Source organism: Aspergillus heteromorphus, assembly GCF_003184545.1.
Source record: "Aspergillus heteromorphus CBS 117.55 chromosome Unknown BO70scaffold_44, whole genome shotgun sequence".
Taxonomy (NCBI): Eukaryota; Fungi; Ascomycota; class Eurotiomycetes; order Eurotiales; family Aspergillaceae; genus Aspergillus; species Aspergillus heteromorphus.
Window position 1 is genome coordinate 11483 of NW_020290449.1, and position 21827 is coordinate 33309.

General features: G+C 55.1%; 7 protein-coding genes across 7 annotated transcripts; 3 read left to right on the forward strand and 4 right to left on the reverse strand.

Annotated features, from left to right (window-relative positions):
• The first annotated feature begins 1479 nt into the window (after nucleotides 1-1479).
• BO70DRAFT_383080 (uncharacterized protein) lies at nucleotides 1480-2884 on the forward strand. The gene is made up of 2 exons (XM_025545566.1): nucleotides 1480-1651; nucleotides 1722-2884. The coding sequence occupies exons 1-2, from the start codon at nucleotides 1640-1642 to the stop codon at nucleotides 2745-2747; spliced, it is 1038 nt and encodes a 345-aa protein (XP_025394786.1). The 5' UTR covers nucleotides 1480-1639; the 3' UTR covers nucleotides 2748-2884.
• A 211-nt stretch (nucleotides 2885-3095) lies between these two features.
• On the reverse strand, nucleotides 3096-7717 carry BO70DRAFT_383081 (WD repeat protein). The gene is made up of 7 exons (XM_025545567.1): nucleotides 7617-7717; nucleotides 7343-7531; nucleotides 4997-7264; nucleotides 4507-4950; nucleotides 4203-4449; nucleotides 3901-4151; nucleotides 3096-3835 (listed from the first exon to the last, which is right to left on the reverse strand). The coding sequence occupies exons 1-7, from the start codon at nucleotides 7695-7697 to the stop codon at nucleotides 3296-3298; spliced, it is 4020 nt and encodes a 1339-aa protein (XP_025394787.1). The 5' UTR covers nucleotides 7698-7717; the 3' UTR covers nucleotides 3096-3295.
• A 384-nt stretch (nucleotides 7718-8101) lies between these two features.
• Nucleotides 8102-9478, reverse strand: BO70DRAFT_270571 (uncharacterized protein; the record flags this gene model as incomplete). The annotated part of the gene is made up of 1 exon (XM_025538962.1): nucleotides 8102-9478. A coding segment is annotated over one exon (1377 nt), but the record flags the coding sequence as incomplete, so codon positions are not given.
• Nucleotides 9479-10116: 638 nt separating this feature from the next.
• BO70DRAFT_366481 (uncharacterized protein) lies at nucleotides 10117-10446 on the forward strand. The gene has a single exon (XM_025544343.1). The coding sequence runs from the start codon at nucleotides 10184-10186 to the stop codon at nucleotides 10421-10423; it is 240 nt and encodes a 79-aa protein (XP_025394789.1). The 5' UTR covers nucleotides 10117-10183; the 3' UTR covers nucleotides 10424-10446.
• Nucleotides 10447-10718: 272 nt separating this feature from the next.
• On the reverse strand, nucleotides 10719-14382 carry BO70DRAFT_345778 (Sfi1 family protein; the record flags this gene model as incomplete). The annotated part of the gene is made up of 2 exons (XM_025541511.1): nucleotides 10719-14227; nucleotides 14319-14382. The coding sequence occupies 2 exons, from the start codon at nucleotides 14380-14382 to the stop codon at nucleotides 10989-10991; spliced, it is 3303 nt and encodes a 1100-aa protein (XP_025394790.1). The 3' UTR covers nucleotides 10719-10988.
• Nucleotides 14383-14749: 367 nt separating this feature from the next.
• BO70DRAFT_366483 (uncharacterized protein) lies at nucleotides 14750-15148 on the forward strand. The gene is made up of 2 exons (XM_025544344.1): nucleotides 14750-14839; nucleotides 14906-15148. Exons 1-2 carry the CDS (start codon nucleotides 14774-14776, stop codon nucleotides 15098-15100), a joined length of 261 nt encoding a protein of 86 aa, XP_025394791.1. The 5' UTR covers nucleotides 14750-14773; the 3' UTR covers nucleotides 15101-15148.
• An 80-nt stretch (nucleotides 15149-15228) lies between these two features.
• On the reverse strand, nucleotides 15229-18733 carry BO70DRAFT_324104 (isoleucine--tRNA ligase ILS1). Its single transcript, XM_025540607.1, has 2 exons — nucleotides 18244-18733; nucleotides 15229-18120 (listed from the first exon to the last, which is right to left on the reverse strand). Exons 1-2 carry the CDS (start codon nucleotides 18670-18672, stop codon nucleotides 15316-15318), a joined length of 3234 nt encoding a protein of 1077 aa, XP_025394792.1. The 5' UTR covers nucleotides 18673-18733; the 3' UTR covers nucleotides 15229-15315.
• Nucleotides 18734-21827: the final 3094 nt, after the last annotated feature.

Sequence of the window (21827 nt, forward strand, 5' to 3'; positions counted from 1 at the left end):
CGTGCTGACTGCACCGCCGTCCAACGTCCACGTCTCCAACCCACTTACGCATTGTTGCTGGCGGCATGGCCAATGGGAAGTTGCGAGCTAGTTACTGTACAATTTCGCAGCTCACCCCGGACAGGTTGGAGTGCTGGAGTGGATCCTTGATCCCTGTCTGGCATTGGCTCGCAGACGTCTCAGAGTCTGTGCCACGGCCTTCCCCACAGTAAGCTACCTAGCCGATATCACCCTGAGTGTCAGCGCTGTGGCGGGCTGGGCAATATGGCAACAAAGGCTGAGCTCCGAGGGCTCTCCAGATCCCGGCCAGGCTTTCGGGGACTCGGGCATAATACAGCACATTTAACACTTCTCGTGGCATCTGCGGGCTTGGATTGCCTTCCGACGACCGCCGAACGAGCATGGCAGCCAATGGAACTGGCGAGGAGGATGTGGTTTGCTCGGGTAGTGTGAGCCTTATGGGGGGATGATACAAAGCATTTCTGGGATCTTCGACCATCCAAGAATTCAGTGGACTCGTTTACGGCAGTGGACCACTCGCTGGTACTGGTGGATGATGTTGATCCAAGAGAAGTGATTCCAAGTCGTCATCTCTTTTCGGGATTAAAGCCAAGTGATACACTTGAAGACACTCGCTGACACTTCAGATGGGAGGCCGTCATTACGATATTTTACTCCACTGAAGGCGCTCTACAATCTAGCCAGGAAGTAAGAATACTTTCTAAGGGCATATGACCTTGTCATAATATGCAGTATCAACACACACTTATCTTTGTGTACGGCACCTCTTAAGTCGAGTTGTTTTGTTTACACATCTCAACGTGACAGGGGACCCCTATATCCGGATCTGTCCATCACATGTCTTCGAATGGGTATGCTCGATACTCTCCTTATCAGAGCCCCACCTGAATGATCTTCAAGATTATGCCACAGATTGTCAACTTCTCCCAGGCTTCGAGATTCCAGGCTCAGCGGCAAGGTCAATCTCACTGTCTATGCCTGCATCTGTCATAATGCCTTCCGCATGCACTCCAGACCATGTGCTAGCATTCCTTGTATGCAGGTACGCAGTCTATCATATCCAGCCACTGGCCCGTTCACCAATCATTCTACTTTCCTGCCTCCAATTGTACTGCATCTGGAATGCCAGGGCTCATGGCAGATGACAACCACCACAGTCTATGGAGATCGATCCAGAATCCAGCTCACTGGAATGTAGATCCGTCCAGCCACAACTTATACAGCAGTTTTTCCGCGCGGACCGCGACCTCTGGAATGCGAGCCACCAGCGTCGTGGCTCTGGCCATCCACCCTCAGGAATGCCCGCCACTCCGAGCCACATAGCTGGGGGATTTCTGCTGTATAATGGGGAGGCTGGTCATTGAGATTGAAGATATAAAATGGTCGATGAGTTGGGGTCAATTCATCTCATCATCAGCTTCAGCATCAGCATCTCTCTGGTCTATCAGTCCTCTATCAGACAATTCAAACCAGCTACACTGCCTCTATCAGTCTCTGTCTACCAATCTCAGTCTACCATTTGATCATTTGATCCATCAATATCGGTTTACCCATCTCATATCTGAGCCAACAAAGCCACCTTTCAAACCCATTCAAACGCAATCAAAACACCATCACAATGCGTTCCAACGTAAGCTTCTCCCCCATCCCCCCAATCCATCCATCCATCCATCCAAACCCAACCAACTAACACACCCCAGATCCTCTCCCCAGTCTTCCTCCTCACCCTCCTCTCCGCATCAACCACAACCACCACCGCCTCCCGAACCGCCCGCATCTACCCAACCTACCAATCCTCCTGCTCTCCCTCCACCTCATCCACCACCACCACCTCTTCCTCGACAACCACAACCACCAACCCAGAACACACCCACACCACCGAACACAAATTCTACAAGATCACCGCGCGCACCCCCAACCACTCGCCCTACCACGACATCCACCCGGGAACCTGCCAATCCATCCCCCTGCACCACACCCAAGCCTACCCGCCCACACACATCTCCTTCTCCACCCAGCTGCTGGGCGACGACCCAAGCGACGACTCGAGCAACAACGCCCCCTCCCGTTGCAACGTCACCCTGCATGAGCGGCCGGGGTGCGTGGATCGGCCGCTTTTCGTGAGCCCCGTGCACTCGACCACCTCGCAGGAGTGTGTGCCGAGGACTCACGGACCGAACTCGGCAGTGGATGATGACGGTGTTTGGGCAATGATGGAGTGTGAGGATGATGGTCATGACCAGGGTAGTGAGGATGAGAGTGTTCCGTCGCCGTTTGGAAAACCTCATGATGGGGATGACGATGACGATGACGACGATGATGACTTCCCTACTCCATTCAGCAAGCCTCACAACAACGATGACGATGATGAGGATGAGGACGACTCTCCTTCATTCGGATCTCACAATCACGATCACGACGATGGTCACGATCATGATCAAGACCAGGACGACGATGAGAGCGACGGTGACAACAACAACAACACCACCAACGATGACAACAACGACGATGGAGACAACGAAGATGAAGATGATGACGAAGACAAAAACATCCAAAACACCCCCAAGACCCCATTCCCCAAGATTCCCAGCCTCTTCCACGGCTCGCTCCTGAACTCCACCTCCGGAGTCAACGCGACACAGGGCATCAATGCCACCACGGCGTCGGCGTGGCGGTTGGCTTTCCGGCGGGGAAGCCGCAAGGCGAGGGGCATGTGGATGAACTAGACTGACTACAATTGTTCTGTTGTTTTAGCTTATGTTGCAGCTTCTGTTTCTGTTTCTGTTTTTGCTTTGCTTGTTTGCTTGTGTGTGGTTGCATTACTGTCTTGTCTTGTTATTGTGCGTGCATGCATAGCGGTGCGGGTGTTTTTGTTTTATTATTGTTATTATTAGATTGCGTGATTTGGCATAGACTTGGACTTGGACTTGGGTTTAATTAGACTAATACTGAAGATTATTCAAGAAATTATTCAAGATAAGCTGTTCAAAAAAAAAACATCCGACTGTTTCTTAAGAAGGTTAAGTAGAGAGGAAAGATAGATAAATAAATATAACTAGTAATCAACGAAACGGCTTTGGTATTACACTCTTGACAGCAATCCATACGAGCTGACATAGAATAAACTAAAATACTATATGATACAAGAAGTAGTCATGGAAAAAGGACACGGACAGCGACAACCCCCAAGTTGATACTGCAAATAAATGCAAACACACATTATTCAGTAACTCACTACTCGCTCACCCAATCACCCACCACCCAACTACCGCACCTAAAACCCAAAGCTATCAAGCAACGAGTTCGCATCCGGCTCATGAAACATTGTCGGCGGGGGCTTCGGCTTCGGCTTCTGCGTCTGTGTCTGTGTCTGTGTCTGTGTCGACGCCGCCGGCGGCTGGATCTTCTGCGCCAGAGTAAGATTATCCCTAACTGGCAGATCCGCAACGACGAGACTGCTTCTCCGACGGAGCATCTTGCGGTAATCCAGCTCGTGGTCTTGCAGGTCCAGTGGGCGGTCCTGGCCCTTGGGGGGCTGGGGGGCGAGGAATTCCCAGTGGCGGACCAGGTCCAGGGCGAGCAGGTCGCAGCCCATGCGGTCGTAGAGACGCGCGTTGCGGATGATGAAGTTCCACTCGGACTGGGCGGAGACTTTCGAGGCGCCTTTGATGGTCTGTAGGGTCTTTTCGCGGAGTTGTTTGTAGAGGACGACCAGGGCAGGGTCGTTGGAGAGGTAGGATTTGGCTTGCAGGGGGATCATCCCTGGGCTGCCGGGGGAGGCGGGGGTTTCGGGGATGAGCGACTCGACGGGGGACTGTAGGTTTGGTTAGTGTGTGGGTGGTGGTGGTGGTGGTGAGGTGGTTTCAGGGGAAGGCTCACGATTAGTGACCGGACGGCCATGCCACGACGACCCAGCATCCAGAATGCCCAGGAGGCCATCCAGCGGTTTCCGTCTGAGGCGGCCTCTGGGAGGACCCTCTCTTCGAGGATCTCCTTCAGGACAGGGCCGTCATCTCCTTCGTACGCGCGGGTGATTGCGATGGCGAGTTGGAGATCGCCGACTTGGTTGATGCAGACGAGGGCGGCATCGCGGAGGTGGCCTGCAAGAAGGAAGAAAGTGGCGGCGTATTCTAGATTGATTAGCTATGTATGCACTCGTAGTCATCGGGGCAGTGACGTACCGAATCTTCGCTTCCCAAGCAAGGCGTAGGCGTTCTTCAACGCCGCCGTCTTCCATCGCTCCTCCTGGAAGTCGTTGGAGAGCAGGCGTTGCGTCGCGTTTTGCTCGCGGTGCCAATGGGCCATCCGCCAGAGGCCTTGGAGAACGTTCTTCTTCTTGAGGGCAAGGTAGTATAGCGAGCAGTCGATCGGGTTTCTTTCTTCTGTGCTGGTATATTCGTTGCGAGCAACCACCTCCAGTTGGGCTCGCTGTTGCCCGTTAGCATATGGCCAACACAAGGTATATATATATATATATTCACTTACCACTGCAGCAGGGTTCGACAACCACATAAATATCCCGCTCTCCCGAGCCGACTTCCACGTCATTTTGCCGCCAAACTGTCGTGACACGAGGTCGACCAGGATATCCTGGCTCCCACTGTAAAATGCCCAGACAATCTCTCGCCAGGAAACCCGATCTTTGTTCGCCACGCCCTGCGACCTGCGCAGCATGTGCTGTCGGAAAAAGAGAAGGTAGCGGGCCGCGTTGTCGTCCATCGAGCGTCGGTGTTTTTCAACTGTAGCAACACATTCGATCGTGTCGACAAGACGGAACTGCTCCTGGCTGGAAAGCTGCGGTAAGGCAAAGCGTGCCAGGTTTTCATTCAGGATCAAAGCCGTGTTCTCGTCCACTACCAGAGACTCATCCTCTATTGAAATATCCGCATAGGAGGAATTCATCTCCTTGGACGTGGCTTTCTGCGGCGTCTTCGGCTGTTAGCTACATATCCTGACATCTGCCGTGAATACTTACATCATGTTCCACCCAGAAGTCCTCCACCGGCATATCCAGGAAACCATCGAGGTCGTCCCCGTCTGTGTGGAATTTGAGTTTGCGGTGGAGGTTCATGAGCACCGAGTGCACCAGATTGGTTTTTCCGCTCAGGATACACTGCGCCAGAAACTGGGGATGGAAAACGGGCAGCGGCCCGTTCAGCCTGCTGACGACCTCAAAGAGATCCACCGTAGACGAGCCACGCGCTGGTATACGTAGCTGAGATACCAGGTGATCAGCAGTGTCGATTTCATTGCCATATACAAAAAGTTGGTTTCCAGCCCCAATGGCGAGGCAGCCATTGCTAAGCCAACAGGAGTCCCCGATGGGATGAGGCGTGAGATCGCGAATCCAGATCTCGCGGATCTGCGTCCACGACGGGCGGGAGTCAAGGTAGTCGTATCGAAGTTGAGACAGGAGTATCACTTTGTGGGGAAATCCAACGGCCAGAATGGACTGCATATCTGGTGTGGACGTCCAGTCAAGGTCGCGGATGATGTCTCCCTGCGAGAAATGCTCCTCAAACTCCAGCTGTGCATCGTTCATATCCCAGATCGTCAAGTGCGTCCGGTCTTCATCCACGAGGGCGGCTTTCTTGATGGAGCTCCCACTGGCAAGGGATGGGTTCGCAATGCCCGTCTCGGCCGTCGACGTCAAGAGCCACTCAACGCGGCTATGGACCTTATCGATCTTGGCCGTCCACGTCCGGACAATGCCAGTCTTGGTGTAGGACAGCGCTATATCCGGCGAAAAGAGGTCAAAGAACCCAGACATCTCGGATTTACGGCCTGCTGGGTCGACGGGCAGGATGTAAGCCATATCCTCATCCAGCCCTAGATGGAAATCACAGAATTTCCGAAGCTGGCATTGAGCCCCATCTCGCTTCCCGTTTGCTTGCTCTGCAGTCGGCAGTCGAAACTCCCAGACTATCCCATCCATGCCAGCCGCGATAGTAGCTATATACACGACCCCGTTCTTTTCCGCAGTCGGAATGGGCAACACGCAGAGGGGCTTTCCAGATAATTTGAACGTCGTAGACGCAAGCTTTTTTGCATGGAACGGACGAATATCCCAAAAGGAGATCCCATTGTGGTGAAGATTGACCAGAAAATCCCCGTCTTCGAGCACACAGCTGCGATGGATGTGTTCGTCCGAAAGCAGCGTGCTCTGCCGAAGGAGCGCCGTGCCAGTATCTCGCCGCTTCTGCCTCCAGATCAACGCCTTGCTGTCATCCGTGCGCGAGGCCAGTGTATGACCGATCGCATTTCGAACAATTTTCTTGATGGGCCCGTTGTGTCCGGTCCATGACGCCTTCAGGGAAATTCGGTTTTTGCGCGGGGCTGGATCGAATAGAACATCCACCGGGGACTCGTACCATTCGATCCGACCGTCAAAGTGATGGACTAGAACACTGATGGAGTCGCCTGGCTCTGCGCCCTGAAACGCACACAGCTGCGCATAGTCCTCCTCCACGGTGATTCCCGGCATCAGCGAGAAATTCAAGCCTTCCACATGCAGGATGTTGAACATATTCAACTCCGATTTGGCCTTGGATCCGACATCCTCCAACGCCCAGGCCGACATATGTCCCTGCCCGTCTAGCACCACACAGACTTCCGGACTCTTGTTCGCAACCTCAATGATATGCTCCAGCGCGTGGTTGCCTTTGTTCCCGGTGCCTCTCTGCACGGCCCGCTCCGTCGCGACGCAAAAGTCCCGGCTATCGACTATAAATCCATACCGACGGGTGATCTCATTCTCCTCCGTGTGTCTCGGCTGAACCGACGCAGCCATATCGATCTGCGCCCACAGCTGCAGGGCGCTCGGCGCGTGGTGGTCGATGGTCGCCCACACCCGGATCTTGTTGTCCGCGCACAACGTATAGAAAACATTCTCCATCGACTGTTCCCGATGGTATGGTCTGCGCCAGTGAATCCCCGTCACAACGGTCGGATGGGAAAGATACGACACCTCGAACCGGATGTCGGTGCCGAACGCGAGTCGCCGCCAGACTTTGGCCATGCGATCGTAGTGCCCCGTGGTGACCAAAATCGTCGCATCCGGCGAGAATTGCGCAAACTTGACCGGAGCGGCGACCTTCTGCTTCCACACCTGGCGCGGCGTATCGTTCAGGAACCAGAGGGTGAGGTGTGAATTGCCCAGGAGCAGCTCCTCCGAGGAGCCCCACGACAGGGTGTGGATCGTCTCGTCGTCATCTTCGCTGCGAAATGTTTGCACTAGAGACCACTACCCAGACCCCATCAGTATATCATCTCCCCAACAACCCCCTGAGCTTGCGGTGCCCATCTGCCATAGGGAACAGACCTTCAATGTCTCATGCTGGATTCCGTACGGCTGGTATATGAACACGTCGGGACCTCCGCAGACAGCAATCTTGCCCGAGACCTCATCGATTGTGACCGCCTCCAGGGCTTCGGTGTCGTCGACGTAGATGGTTTGGAGGAGCTGGTGCGGACCGCCGAGGACAACCAGTGCATGGCCGGATATGTACGCCTGTGGAACGGTCGCGGGGAACGCAGTTAGCCTGGCTGGAGATATAAGCTCGCATGGAGCTGCAGGAGGGCCCAGGAATACTTACAACGATGCGAATCCCCTCCCACAGCGCAGTGCTGAAGGATTGGAGCTTCGTCGGGGGTCTCCCCGGCAGTACCGCTCGCATCGGGGCGGAGATGGGGTAGGTGGGACGCTTGATGCGTTCGCGATGGCGTTACACCATTGCCCGAGGGAGCGGACGGGGAGGGTTTTAGACCAAGGACGGGGTGGAGGGAGAGAAGGGGGCTTGCGACACGAATACGTGGCAAGAGTCGCAGGTGGACAGGAAGCTGGAGGAGGGGAAGATGGGGGAAGATCGGTTGGAGACGTTCGATTCCAACGTTACGCTGTACCGTTCCGCGTGGTCTTCCGCCTTCCCCGCCGCCCGTTCATATTGGCTGGTCCACTACCTCCGCCTCCGTCTTCGGACAGCCGAACTATACAACTTACAACTTACAACTTACAACTTACAACTCACAACTCACAACTCCCCACTTATATTCTAGGCTGATCAGATCTATCAACAGCTTGAACCCACCGGAACAGCTCGTCTTCCTCCAGTCTTGCCAACACCTCCGATGGAAATGCCATGCGCACCTCCCACGGGACATCGGGCCCTCGCCCCTTCGCAGGCTTGATCGCACACTGGCCATGGAGCACCGACTCAAGGACCTCCACATCAACCACTCGCCCCAACGTGGGCCCAAAATCGAGCCCATAGAGCGGGAGCTTCCTCAGGCTGGAGACAGATACATCCACCGGAGTTAGGGTGCAAGAATCCCAGTCGGTGGTCGAATGCATACGAGCTAAGATGCCACTCACAAAGTCGTGGGCAACCGATTGTTTCGTGACAGTTGCCATGGATGCCAGGCGACGGAGACAGCGCCCGGTCTCTGGACTGACTTCCGGCCTTCCGTTTACCAAAATGATGTCGCGGTTCCCTAACCCACAGTCCTCAATGGTGCAGTGGGATATCCCAGTTCCGATTGCGTTTCCCATGTAAGTTAATGGAAGAGGCGGTTGGAGGGCCCTGCGACATTCCACGTATCGCATCAACGACGATGTCTGCAGCCCTGCGGAACTGACAGACTCGGATGCCTTGTGGCGCGCTCGCGTTGCGCATAACCAGATGAGGGTAGTAACCACGTCGTCGCTGGTCAAGGGAGCATGAGCATTCGACGACGGCGACGACCCTCGGGGGCCGTCATTGCAAACACTTTCCAATGTCTCGACCCTTTTCGGATTGAACACATAATTTACTGAAATCTGACTGGGGAGGTATCGATACCCGAAGGGTCCATAAGCACCGACGTGCGCTTGGGACTGGCTTTTAACACCTGAACGGGTACTCTGCTGTATCTGCTCTCGCATCGCCTTCTGCTCTCGTGGGCTCGTTAGGAACTTGATTCTAGCGGCTTGCGGGCTGCAACAGCATCGTGCCAAACACTCGATGGCAATAGCGCAGCCAACGCCGTCCATGAGCCTGTGGTGCCACTGGACACACAATACAACACCATCTTTCATCACGCCGATCTGGAAACGTAGCCCTGGCGTGGGATATCCGGTTGGGGTCTCGTATGGAATCGGAATCAAGTCTTCATGAAGGCCCCGGACACACGACATGTGAGAGATTCGTTCGCTGTGGTGTTTCACCTTCACGAAGGGGTATTCATCTAAGAATGCTTCAGTCGGTGGGCGAACTTGCAGCACATTGGACTTGTCAGCGTGGCCAGAGACTTTGGTGACGGTTCCCGCGAGAAACGGAAACTCCGCGAAGAAGCGAGCGATACCAGCCTCGAGGATTGGAATGCATGCCGACGGCTCTTTCACCCTAAAGATCGGAAGGAGGCAAACATAGGTTGGCATCAACAGATGGTCCAACGCGGTGAGAGTATAGGGCTCGAAGGTGATCATTTTGGCAGCTTGGAGAGATCTGGCTTGTGTCCCGAGTAGCGCGATTATGTGCGAGCACCAACATCGACTAAGGTTCTAATAACGTCAACTATATATGATCTCATCTGGTGTCTTCAATGTCAGCAACCTGGGCACTGAAATTCCTAGTTGCCCAATTTGACGCTTTGCATCATAACATTCTTCAACGGCTGGGGGCGTGAAATCAGCGCCTGTCCTGGCCCATCCGTGTATATCATCCTGTATGCGGCTACTACATACCAAAGCGCTGCGAGTTACAAATTGCCTTGATTCATTCTTCCAAGGTTCGGGATCGGCATAAACGCCTCTCTTGATTGATTCGGTTACATCTTCCTTATTTCGGCTTGTGAAATGGCAGCCAGATGTATCAAATTTGGAAAAAGGGGAGAAGAGAGGAATGCTTTGTGACGTAACGGTATACCTCTTCATTGACAATCGTCATAGAAGCCTGGTCACTTAAGAGCTGGCCGGCATAAACCCACCGAGTGATGGGGTCAATCATGACAGCTGACAGCACTGCGATAGAATGCCCTCTTCTACATCTGACAAAAGGATAGCGGTGGTAGGAAATGGCGCCGGGGCCATGGGGGCAGGGCACTGTTTGCCTTTTCATCCACGGCCCATCAAGTTCACGTTTTCAAAGTCGAATCCCGACCTGGTGGCCACTCCTATACCTATACAATGAACCACGATGGTCTATCAACAGGAGTGGACCTTGGATTTATCAGCTTCAACACAGTCACCTATTTGATCCAAAACATTCGAGGGATATCGCACTACGGAGCCTGGACGGGGTTCGGACTGCATGAGGACGGGTTCACATCGTGGCGGCCAGCGCATTTGAGACAAGCTAACCCTATCTTAAGTACCGTAGTCATTCCAGAGTCCAACCAGGGTATACACCCAAGTTGTCAGTCGTAGCATACATACAAGGCTGAGATCACTCGACTATAAGGCTATCCACAAAAGGTAGTGGTAATCAATAACAATAATTTCTACCCATCCATCCATCATGTCATGACATGACATGACATGCCCTATCTAACCAGGATGAGATGAGTCTCCCCATGCCAGCCCCATCCAAATCCCAATGACATACACAATTACAATTACAATCACAATCACAATCACAATCAAGAATGTCCAACAACTCCCATTCATCATCATTAAGATAACCCAATACAACCCAACCCAGCCCCGACCCAACAAAGCATATATCCAATCCAATCCAATCCACCACCACCACCACCACCAACAACAACAACAAAAATGGTCTACAGAAGTCTGACTGACTGACCGACCTACGACGCAAACGGGTATCACCAAAGCGGCACATCCAAAAGGTCACAAACAAACAAACCAACAAAAGAAACATCAAACATCAAAAATGTACATGCGAGAGTCATATACAGTCGTGGCAGAACCTGACCATACCATACTATAAGCAGGCCATAGTATGAGATGACGGCCACGGTCACGGTCACGGTCACGGTCGTCGACCAGCCGACTTCCTCCCGTCTGTCGGCGACTCGGGCTCCTCATCGACGAACCGAACGCTCGTGCCGAGGGAACTTCCCCGTCCGGCGCGACGTCTGCTTGACGCGGTTGGGGGGAGGATGGCGCCTGCGCGCAGCAGTCGACTGGCGAAAGGGGTATACAGGGGCGTGGCCGGGGTGGTGGAGGTCTGGACCAGAGCGCGAGCTCGGGCGGCTCGTCTGGACGGGGAGGCGAGGAAGTTGGGTGTGGCGAGCGGGGTGGTCGAACGAGCTGGGGGCTCTGAATCTGCCACCTCATTGAGACTGGGTCTGAAGGACGGGGTCGCGGCTTGATACCAGGGGTCGAAGATGCGCTGCTGGCTTGGGTCGGGTGCGGAGGTTCCATCGTAGTGTTTCGTCGGACTGACGAGCGGCCCTGGAGCATCGCGAGACTCGAGCTTCAGACGGGCTTTGTCCAGCCAGTTGCGGAACATCCCGCGGGAATGCTTCCTCAGGTTGCGCTCCTTCATGGCTTCCGCTGTCTCGGCGCTGCTCTTGACCTGGAAGACTCGGAAGCTGAGTTTCCGGAGGTTGACGTTGGCTTGGACGAGAACTCGTAGGCGATTGACGCCGTCGGCCTGCTCCTCCTGCCGCTGGCACTCGACCAGGGCCTCGGCCCAGCGGACCATATGCTCGTTGACGATCTGGCGCGCGTAATGGTTATCGGCATCATCGCAGTCCTGGATCCGGTCCATCGTCTTGTCATGCCATCGACCCAGGAGCTCGAAGGAGATGCTCAGGGTTTTCTCGCGCGATATCTGCATCGCCTGCTGGTCCATGTCGGCTATATACTGAGCCCTCGAGTACCAAGATGCCAGGGCCTTGGTCGCAAGGTTGATCTTCGCCTTCCGCCGAGTCCGCGCATAGGCATCCTGTCGACGTCGTTTCACAGATTCCACGGTGGCCACGCGCCATTTCTTGGTGAATTTGGTGGCGAGGAAGTAGAACCGGGCATTCTGGGCCCAGCCCTCGATTTGGACCACGTGCTGGTGCTTAGAGCGCCAGGCCACGAGCGATTCTTCTGCCAGGCGGGGGAAGTAGAACTCGTTGGCAATGATCTCCCGTTCGCGTTGCAATGCCAGCTGGTCCCGCCACCGGTCCAGCTTCGCCCGCAGCAAGTCGTCATTCCGTTGAGATTCAAAGACCTCCGCGCGGTCGAGGAGTTGAGAGTAGGTCCCACGGACATTCGTCACAAAAGCGGAGAACACCTCGCGTTTGATCCGTTGCTCCCTGATGCGCTGCATCAGACGGTATCGTTCAGCCAGAATCCATTTATACATGGCTTCCAACTTCAGGCGTTCCTCGATTCGTGCATGGAGAGCCCGGCAGCGAAGCAAATCATTCCAGTTAGTCCAGGCGTTGCGGATAATCCTCTGTCGGTCCAATTCCCGTGCCTGTTTCAACATCTGAAGACGCCTCACCCATTGCGTGTACGCCGCTTGGAGGATATGCCGGTCCACGGTACTGGAAACGTGGGAGGCAGCCGGAGCGAGGTGAGCCTGTAGCCTCCATTCTCCAAGCATTCCCTGCAGAAGCTGCCGACGCTCTGTCGAAACAACCTGCTGCTCAACCACCACAACATCCCGGGTTCTCTGCACCCAAGCCTGCCACACCGAGGCCACGGCGATCTGCTTATTCCTGACATCAATCTCATGCATGCACTCTCGATTCGTCCGGAACTTGCGCAGCCAATACAAAAGAGAGCGTCTCTTCAAGCAATGATCGTACCATTGCGGGGCACGCTGTTCGCAAAAGCTCCAGAACCATTGCCAGTAGAATGTGTTCTTCGACCTCTCTGCCTTCTGGGCATCGAGAACAACCGCCTTCGCCTCATCCTCCTTAATCTGCCTGGTCCTTTTCACCCAGGTGATGAAGGGCCTTCGTAAGGCGAAGCGTTGGGCTTTCAATTCATTAACCGCGGTGATCTCGCGCCAAGCGTTGAAATACTTGACGCTGAGAACATGACGCCGGGCGGCCGACGTTCGTGCGATTTCTTCGGATGTGAGCTGCGCCCAGTGCGAGAACGCCTTGGTAAGGAGGTAGAGATCCCGAGCCCGTCCAGCGCGCTCTTCCAGGTGTTTGAAGAATCTCTCCGTCCGTGCCGCCTGGCGCTTATCCTGGATGATTCTATGCCACGTCTCAAACGCCTGACGCAGCAGCGTGTGTCTGTCTCGGTTGATGGCGACAGTCTCCATATTCCGATTGCTCTGTCTGCCTTGGATCGCCTTCTTCAACCACTGAGTGAGAACTCGACGGTTGATCGCTCGTTGGCGGTACATGTTGAAAGTCGAGGCATCCCGCAGCAAATCCGAAAGGGGTGGTCTATATAGCATTTCGGGGGGGAGCTCGGGCCGTTCGATGGGATTGTCGGCACCTGCCTGAGAGGACACGGACGACCGTTCGCCCTCTTCGTCGGAGCCATGCGAAGACGCCTTGGGGCGTCGAGCGCGCGAGGTTTCGGCTATCCGCTCCGAACGATCTCGGTCCACAGCAGACCGGGCATATAGTCCGTTCGGAAGAGGGTTCTCGGCCGGAGCTGGCACGTGAGCAGACGATGGATTCGCAGCTAGAAGGTCCATCCGGCTCATCAGCCGGCGGCCTACGTCAATAAACTGCGCGATCAACTGGGTTCTGTCCGGAGACTCCGAGCCTCTCGCACGCTTCGGGAAGGGCGACGGTTTCGCGAACGGATACTCGGGCTTCCCGGTCTGCAGTCGCGACATGGATGATCGCGAGCTGGGACGATTGATGAAGCTCCTCTGGGTGGGATCGTCCCCGACATCGTACATGGAGTTGAACGAGGCTCGTCTCCGCAGGGGCGTCTGGGTCTGGGGCCGCGCTGCCGTGGTGTCGTCTGGAGTCTCGCGAGCCCGTCGTCTGAGTTTGCTATCGATCGAAGGCACACTGTCGGCAAACGTCGTATCGTCATATCCAGCACTATCGTCGCCAAACTCGATGACAATGCCCATGCGCTCCAGCAAGTTCTCGAACTTCTCAAAGAGCGAATCCCCTACGGCAGCTTTGCTTCCCATCTTGAGCAAGAAGCGCATGCAGGCGTAACCTGGATCCGCGTCGACGCCATGCTCGGCGATAACCTCATCGTAGGCGTCGAACAGCACTCGGTAGGGGAGGCGGTCGACTTCGGGGTCCCGCTCGGCGCGGGTGATGACTTGGAAGAGGAGGCCGACATCTGCGTCACCACGAGACGAGGGTTAGTCGGGGGAAGGTGGCCCATGAGCGAGGACGAGGGGGGAAAGTAAGGGGCATGTGAGGCGGCCTACCTTCATCAGAAAGCGAGGGGTCTTCGTGGGACAACGCTCTTCGCTGGAGGGGAACGGGAGGCATCGAACTGTCCGCGACCTAGGGCGCGTTCTTCGCATATGGGTCATGGAGGCGGGAAACGAAATCAACCATTGCGAGGCCCACGGTTGCGAGACGAGGTCGGATCCCACAGTGCGCGATGGGGAGCGTCGAGGACAGCACGCGAAAGATCCCTGATGGACCTGCAGACCCAATGGCACGGCCGGCGACAGGTTCATTGACTTCGAGGGGCGGCGGAGAGATTGTTTTTGCTCTCGTGTCGCGCCGGCCGATGGAATGCGCGGGTCACGTGGGGGTGGTGCTTAGGTAAGCCGCGGGATTTGACCGACTAACCAACTTACTTTCCTCGGAGTATTAGAGCGAGTATCTAGTTTGTTAGTACACCTCTGACCTCGTACAAGTGTGCGATTACAATATGCCCTCCACTCGCATCAGACCCGTCGAGAAGTTCGCCAGGGCCACCGCCAAGTGCTCGACAGAGGTATGCGCCTCTGTCCCGAACCCATCTGAATCAAACCCCCCCCCCAACTGACCCACGCCCGTCCAGGCGGCCGCGTATGGCAAATGCGTGGTGGCGGACTACAATGCGGTGCAGAAGGACATGTGCGCCAAGGAGTTCCTCAGGCTCAAGGATTGCTTTCTAGTAGGGCCCCTGCCATCCACGGGCCAGAAAGCACGGCCAGCTAACATGACTCCAACCAGGCGGCCTCGAAGAAGGCTTAATGGTGGAGAGCCACCGTGACACTCGGTTTAGGCGCATGGGGGAAGGGGGGGGTTAAGCATGCATGGCGGTCCAGGGACTCACTCATTCTTTACTATTTATATTTACATACAGACAGTTCAAACCCTTGTATAATTTCATCTGGGAAAAAAAAAATAGAGAAATGCACGTCTTGGGAATTGTATGATCTAAACGACTATCATTCGCGTTCTTTTGGCTTCCGGCCGAATCGCCGTCTACAGCTTGAGCAACCGCAGCAGGAAGGTCGCCTTTTGTACTTCTTGCTCCTCCTGGATGATCATCTCCGCCTCGTCGCCCGCCGGGAGCTTGCCGTCCACCAGCACGTACTGCTCGAGCGGTCTGCGCACAACCTTCTCGATGGCCTTGGACTGCGTCTCGAACGCCTGGCCCAGACCGATGTTGTCGGGGTCGGAGAGCACGACGTACTCCATCTTCACGTCGTCCGTGGGGATCAGGCCCGCCTTCTTGCGCAGGCGCTGCAGACGGTTGATGATCTCGCGGCCCAACCCTTGCTCGGCCAACTCGGGGTACAGGTTGGCGTCCAGGATGGTCAGCAGGTCGCTGTCCGTGTTGGGCTCCATGTTCTCGGACGCCGGGTCCTCCTTGAGGCCACGCTTGACGACCAGATCGCCCTCCACAAGCTCAATGCCGTCCACGAGCATCTTCTTGTCAGCGACGAACCGCTTGACGTCATCGCTGGTCAGGGAGGGCAGGGCCTTCTTGACCTTCTGCACTTCCTTCTTCAGCTTCTTGCCGAGCGTGGGCCAGTCGGCGTTCACGCTGTACTGGACATTGTACTTGACCTCGTCGGAGGACAGGACAAGCTCCAGAATGTTCAGCTCCTCCAGGATGTAGCTCTGCAGAGACTTGACATCGTCCAGGTACTGCTGATCCTGGTGGATCACGACGAGAGTCTTCAAGGGGGTCTTCAGTCCGATGTTCCGGCGCTCACGGGAGATACGGGCCATGTCAATGACCTTCTGCATGCGCGTCACCCGGCGCTCGACGACCTCGTCAAAGAGCTCCTCCCGGACCTCAGGGAAGGACAGGAAGTGAACACTCCGGCTGTCCTCGCTGCGGAGCGCCTCGGGGATGTGGGGAAGGAGTCTCAGGTAGATGGTGTCGGTGATGAACGGTGTGAACGGAGCCAGACCTCTGACCAGAGTGTAGATAACCTCGAAGAGGGTGTTCAGGGCGTGCAGGGTGTCATCCACACCGTTCTCACCCTTCAGACGTCTGCGGTTGAATCGAATGTACCAGTTGGTGGTGTTGTCAATCAACTCAAGCAGACGGGGAACAACCGTGTACAGACGGTATCCGGCCATCTCCTCGTTCACGAACTTGAGCAGACTCTGGCAACTGGCCAAGATCCAGCGGTCCATAACGTTCGTGTTGGTGGCCTCCGCCTTCGGGTCCCAGGCGAACTCGTAGCCCTGGGTCTTCTTGAACAGGGCCGCCTGGCCCTCAAAGAACTTGTAGCTGTTCCAGAGGGGCAGGAGGACCTTGGCGATGATCTCCTTGACACCCGACTCCTTGAAGCGGAGCGGCTCCGCACGCACAACCGGGGAGTTGATCAAGTAGAGACGGAGGGCATCCGAACCATACCGGTCCATGACCAGAGACGGGTCGGGGTAGTTCTTCAGTCTCTTGGACATCTTCTTACCATCTTCCGCCAGGACAATTCCGTTGACGACACAGTTCTTGAAGGGAAGCTTGCCGAAGAGGTGAGTGCCCAGCACGGTCAGAGTGTAGAACCAACCACGCGTCTGGTCCAGACCCTCGGCAATGAAGTCACCGGGGAAGCTGTTCTCGAACTGATCCTTGTTCTCGAAGGGGTAGTGCTGAGAAGCGTAGGGCATGCTGCCCGACTCGAACCAGCAATCGAACACCTCGCTGACACGGCGGAGGACACCCTTGCCCTGCTTGCTGGGGATAGTGATGTGATCAACCTTGTCGCGGTGGAGGTCCAAGAGCTCTCCCTCGTAACCGCTGAGCTGCTTGAGCTCCTCGGCACTGCCAACAGCCACAACCTCCTTGAAGTCATCGCTGACCCACAGGGGAAGCGGGGTACCCCAGAAGCGGTTTCTCGAGATGTTCCAGTCGCGGGCGTTCTGGATCCAGCTGGAGAATCGTCTTTCCTTGACGAAGCTAGGCACCCAGTGGGAGTCATCAATGCCCTCGAGCATCTGAGGGATGATGGGCCCGATCTTGACGAACCACGCCGGCACAGCCCGGTAGATCAGGGGGGTGTCGGAACGCCAGCAGAAGGGGTAACTGTGAGTAATCTGGCTGTCGACGATCAGGCGACCAGCGGCCTTCAGGTGCTTGATGATGGCCCTGTCGGCGGCCTTGACGTGCTGACCCTCGAAATCCTTCACCTCAGCAGTGTAGCATCCATGGTCATCGACCGGGTTGGGGGGGTAGCGAGTCTCGCTGATGACGCCTCCCTCCATGGCAACTCTGTAATCCTCCTCACCGAAGGCGGGAGACTGGTGGACAATACCGGTACCATCTTCAGCGGTGACATAGTCGGCGTTCAGCACCCGGAAGCCGTAATCCTTGAACTCCTCGTAGAAGTAGTCGAAGAGAGGCTGGTACTTCCAATCTTTCATGGTAGCACCCTTGAACCGGTCAACAATCTTGAACTTGGCCTTCTTGGGGTCCTTGTACAGTGTCCGGAGCAGAGACTCGAGGAGAACGTAGTGCTTGCCCGAGGCCTCGTCGAGGATCTTGATGTATTCGAAGGTGGGGTTGACCGCGAGCGCGACGTTCGAAGGCAGGGTCCAGGGAGTGGTCGTCCACGCAAGCAGGCTGGTCTCCGGGTCGTCCAGCAGGGGGAATGTGACGACGACTGCGGGGTCCTGGACGTCCTTGTAGTTCTGCTGAGCCTCGAAGTTACTGAGAGGGGTGTTGAGGGCGGTCGAGTACGGCATCACACGGTAACCTCTGTAGACCAGGTCCTTGTCGAAGAGCTGCTTGAAAACCCACCACACCGATTCCATGAAGCCCATGTTCATGGTCTATGGCCGAGTCAGCATTTTTTTTTTCGCTAGGCGAAGAAACACGGAAGAGAGAAAACAAAGCCATTGCGGCGTGCACCCCGATATATTATGTCGGATTGTGATAGCGGGGATTAAACCCACCTTGTAGTCATTGTCGAAGTCAATCCAACGACCAAGTCTCTCGATAGTCTGGCGCCACTCGGACGCGAATCTCATGACAATGGCCCTGCACTCCTCGTTGTACTTCTCAATTCCGATCTTCTGGACAGCCTCCAGGCCCGACATGCCCAGCTTCTTGTCGATCTCGTACTCGATGGGGACACCGTGGGTATCCCAGCCAAAGCGACGCTCGACATAGTGGCCCTTCATGGACCAGTAGCGGGGAATGATATCCTTGATAGTGGAGGCCAGCAGGTGACCGTAGTGAGGCAGACCGGTCGCGAAGGGAGGGCCATCGTAGAAGGTGTAAGGTTTGCGGCCTTCGGAGAGCTCGACCTGCCTCCGGAAGGCGTCGATCTCCCTCCACCGCTGGAGGATGACCTCCTCCTCGTGGGGAAAATCAATGGACATGACGGGCAGGGGGCGAGAGGGGGTCGCCAGGGAGGGAAGTTCTGTCTGTCGAGGGGGAGCGATCTTCCAGCGAGGATGGCCGCGGGGTAAGACTAAGTAAGTAGATTTCGAGAACCGCACGGCAGAACCGCACCGTGAGTCACCCCGCCCATTACTGGGTTTTTTTACCCGTCCTGGCCAATCACAGCTCGCCCCTGCTGACCGCCTGGGCGTACTACTTTTGTCTGTTATAACTACGGTACTCTCCTTATACTGCTTACACGCCAGATGCCTCTGACTCAACCCGGAATGTCTTGGTAACCAAGAGTCGGTGACTTCATTGTGTCTATGGGGGAGGGTAGGAATATATCCAAGGGGTTCACGGATGGTTTCTACATTCGACCAGAACCATCAGTTTTGATACTCTGATACTCTGATACTCTTCAGGCTTCCTCCTCGTCGTCCTCGTCTTCATCGTCGTCGTCGTCCTCATCATCGTCATCGTCGGAGACCTCTTGTCCGAGATCCTTCAAGCGTTGCTGCGGGATACTATGAGTCATCTGCCTGATAACAGCAGGGGCAATGAACTTACCTTGTCTTGGTCTCTCTTAGCCTCGAGATCCCCGAACACGATCAGCAGATCCTCCAACTCGGATTGCGCCGACTGGCGAGCTTCTTCCTTCGCATTGACCTCGGCCTTGAGCTTCTCAAGTTCCTTGCGTAGCTCATCCAGAGCCTGGGCAGACTTGCGGGCCTCTGCCTCTGCCTTTCCTACATCGCCTTCAGCCTTGTCGGCTCGCTCCTCCAGCGTCGCATACTTGGCGGAGTATTCATCCCGGGTGGATTGTAGGTCTTGCGTAGATTTCTCTTGAGCGGTATCCAGCTCGGATTGCAGCGCCTGGTTTGTAGATTTGAGCCCAGCAACCTCCGTCTCGCGTTGCTGCTTGGCGGCATCCATGTCGGACTCCAGAGTCTGGATGGATTCCTTGAGGCTGGATACTTCCGTTGTATGCTTCGTTTTGCTCTCATCGAGTTCGGATTGGAGTTTCTCGATGGTTTCCTTCAGGTCAGAGACTTCAGTAGTACTTTGCCCTTGGTTTGTATCGAGTTGGGATTGAAGTTTCTCAATTGTTGCCTTCAGATCAGAGACTTCAGTGGTACTTTGCCCTTGGTTGGTATCAAGTTCCGCCCGAAGCTTTTCGATCGTCTTGTTGAGATCAGAGACTTCACTGGAACTTTGCCCTTGATTGGCATCAAGTTCTGCTTGAAGCTTTTCAATTTTCTTGTTGAGATCAGAGACTTCAGCGGTACTTTGCCCTTGGTTGGCAGTAAGTTCCGCCTGAAGCTTTTCGATAGTCTTGTTGAGATCAGAGACCTCGGTGGCATTCTGACCTTGGCCTGCTTCAAGTTCTGACTGAAGTTTTTCAATAGTCTTGTTCAGGTCAGAGACCTCGGTGGCATTCTGGCCCTGGCTGGCTTGAAGATCCGACTGTAGCTTTTCATTCGCCTCCTTCAGGTCAGAGACCTCGGTGGCATTCTGTTCCTGGCTTGCCTCAAGATCCGACTGTAACTTTTCGATCGTCTTGTTCAGATCAGATGCTTGGCTTGCGTTCTGTCCCTGGCTTGCCTCAAGATCCGATCGTAGTTCTTTAATCGTCTTGTTCAAGTCAGCTACTTGACTTGCATTCTGTCCCTGGCTTGCCTCAAGGTCTGATTGTAGCTTTTCAATCGTATTGTTCAAGCCAGACACTTCACTTGCATTCTGCTCTTGGCTTGCTTCAAGGTCCGACTGAAACTTTTGAATCATCTTGTTCAAGTTAGAAACCTCGGTTTCATGCCGCCCGTTGCTTGCATCAAGTTCCGATTGCAATTTCTGAATCGTGTTGGTCAACTCGGCGACCTCGGCCGCATGTTGCGTCTTGCCCGTATGCAATTCCGCCTGGAAGTTCTGGATCGTGCTGTTGAGATCCAAAACTTCAGCCACATGCTGTCCCTTGATCTTCTCGGCTTCGGACTTCAGTGCTTGAATGGTTGTCTTCAACCCAGTAGCCTCGACAGAGTACTGTTCTCTGACGCGAGCAAGATCCGACTCCAGGGACCGGATCCTCTTGTGCAGGTCAGCCACCTCGGCTTCATGGTGCTCCTTGACCCGAAGGCTCTTCCTCTCATGGTCGGCCGATGTATCTTTCAGCTGCCGGTCAATAGCTCGCAGCTGTTCGCCGTGTTGCTTCAGCACCTCGTTGTGTGAGTGTCGCTGCTGCTCCTTCAGGGCGTTCAGTTCCTGTTCGTGACTTCTCTTGAGCGATTCACATATTTGTTGCAATTTGGAGGATTCCGTTATGGTTGCGTCTCTTGTCTTGCGGTGTTCGGCCTGCTCCTGCTCGAGGTGGGACTGCAAAGCAATCAGGTCCGACTCCAGCTTCTGCGTTGCATTGCCTTTCTCTTCGATTTCAGCTCGAAGGGAATCAACGAGTTCGCGCGAGACTCCTCTTTCAACGCCATTGGTGATCACGGAGATCTCCATTTCGGGTTCCCGGTCAATTGCACGCGTCAGACGCCGGAAGTGGTCTTTGAGGAATTCGATGAATGTCCGGTCGAAATAGATCTCGGGGAGGCCCCCTTCATACTGGGCACCCACCGTCTGCGGTAGGACCTCGAAATCACGGACTAAGGGGTTCTCTCGGAATCGGGCGACCCGGTCAATGTACTGTTCTCTTCCCAGCTGTTCAATCAACAGCTTGTGCAGTGTCTTGCGGGGGATTGGTGAATCCTTGGAGGAGAACTCATATATAATTCCCAGGAGGATGGTGCAAAGACCCGATACGAGCACGTTGGCAGTTCCGCGGTGCTTGATCTCTTGCAGTAGGGTCTGAATACTGCTGCCCTCACCCAGGAAGTCGTTGACGGCATCCGGCTCCTCGAACAGCCAACCACAAAGCAACATCAGGTACCCAATGGTGATTCTCTCGTCATCTCCTCGCTGAATGCCAGTGATGAGGTTGCCTACTATCGTCTGAATGCAAGTGATGACTTCCTCGCCTTGCTCAGCATCTCCCTCGGTCACTCCCATGGCTATCGCCTTCGCTTCTGCGTTCTCGAACAACAATTGGTACATGAGGACAGACGCCATCCACGTTTGATACGGGTCGGCATTGCCTCGATCTTCGGGCGAGGTA

Excerpts from the sequence above, each read along its gene's own strand:
- BO70DRAFT_366481 (XM_025544343.1), top strand. The coding sequence starts at position 10,184 with ATGAACCACGATGGTCTATCAACAGGAGTGGACCTTGGATTTATCAGC.
- BO70DRAFT_383081 (XM_025545567.1), bottom strand. The coding sequence starts at position 7,697 with ATGCGAGCGGTACTGCCGGGGAGACCCCCGACGAAGCTCCAATCCTTC. Across the intron at positions 7,265-7,342 it reads TCCAGCATGAGACATTGAAG|TGGTCTCTAGTGCAAACATT; the intron begins GTCTGTTCCCTA and ends GGGTCTGGGTAG. Across the intron at positions 4,450-4,506 it reads TGTCGAACCCTGCTGCAGTG|CGAGCCCAACTGGAGGTGGT; the intron begins GTAAGTGAATAT and ends AACGGGCAACAG.
- BO70DRAFT_366483 (XM_025544344.1), top strand. The coding sequence starts at position 14,774 with ATGCCCTCCACTCGCATCAGACCCGTCGAGAAGTTCGCCAGGGCCACC. Across the intron at positions 14,840-14,905 it reads CCGCCAAGTGCTCGACAGAG|GCGGCCGCGTATGGCAAATG; the intron begins GTATGCGCCTCT and ends ACGCCCGTCCAG.
- BO70DRAFT_324104 (XM_025540607.1), bottom strand. The coding sequence starts at position 18,672 with ATGTCCATTGATTTTCCCCACGAGGAGGAGGTCATCCTCCAGCGGTGG. Across the intron at positions 18,121-18,243 it reads ACTTCGACAATGACTACAAG|ACCATGAACATGGGCTTCAT; the intron begins GTGGGTTTAATC and ends ACTCGGCCATAG.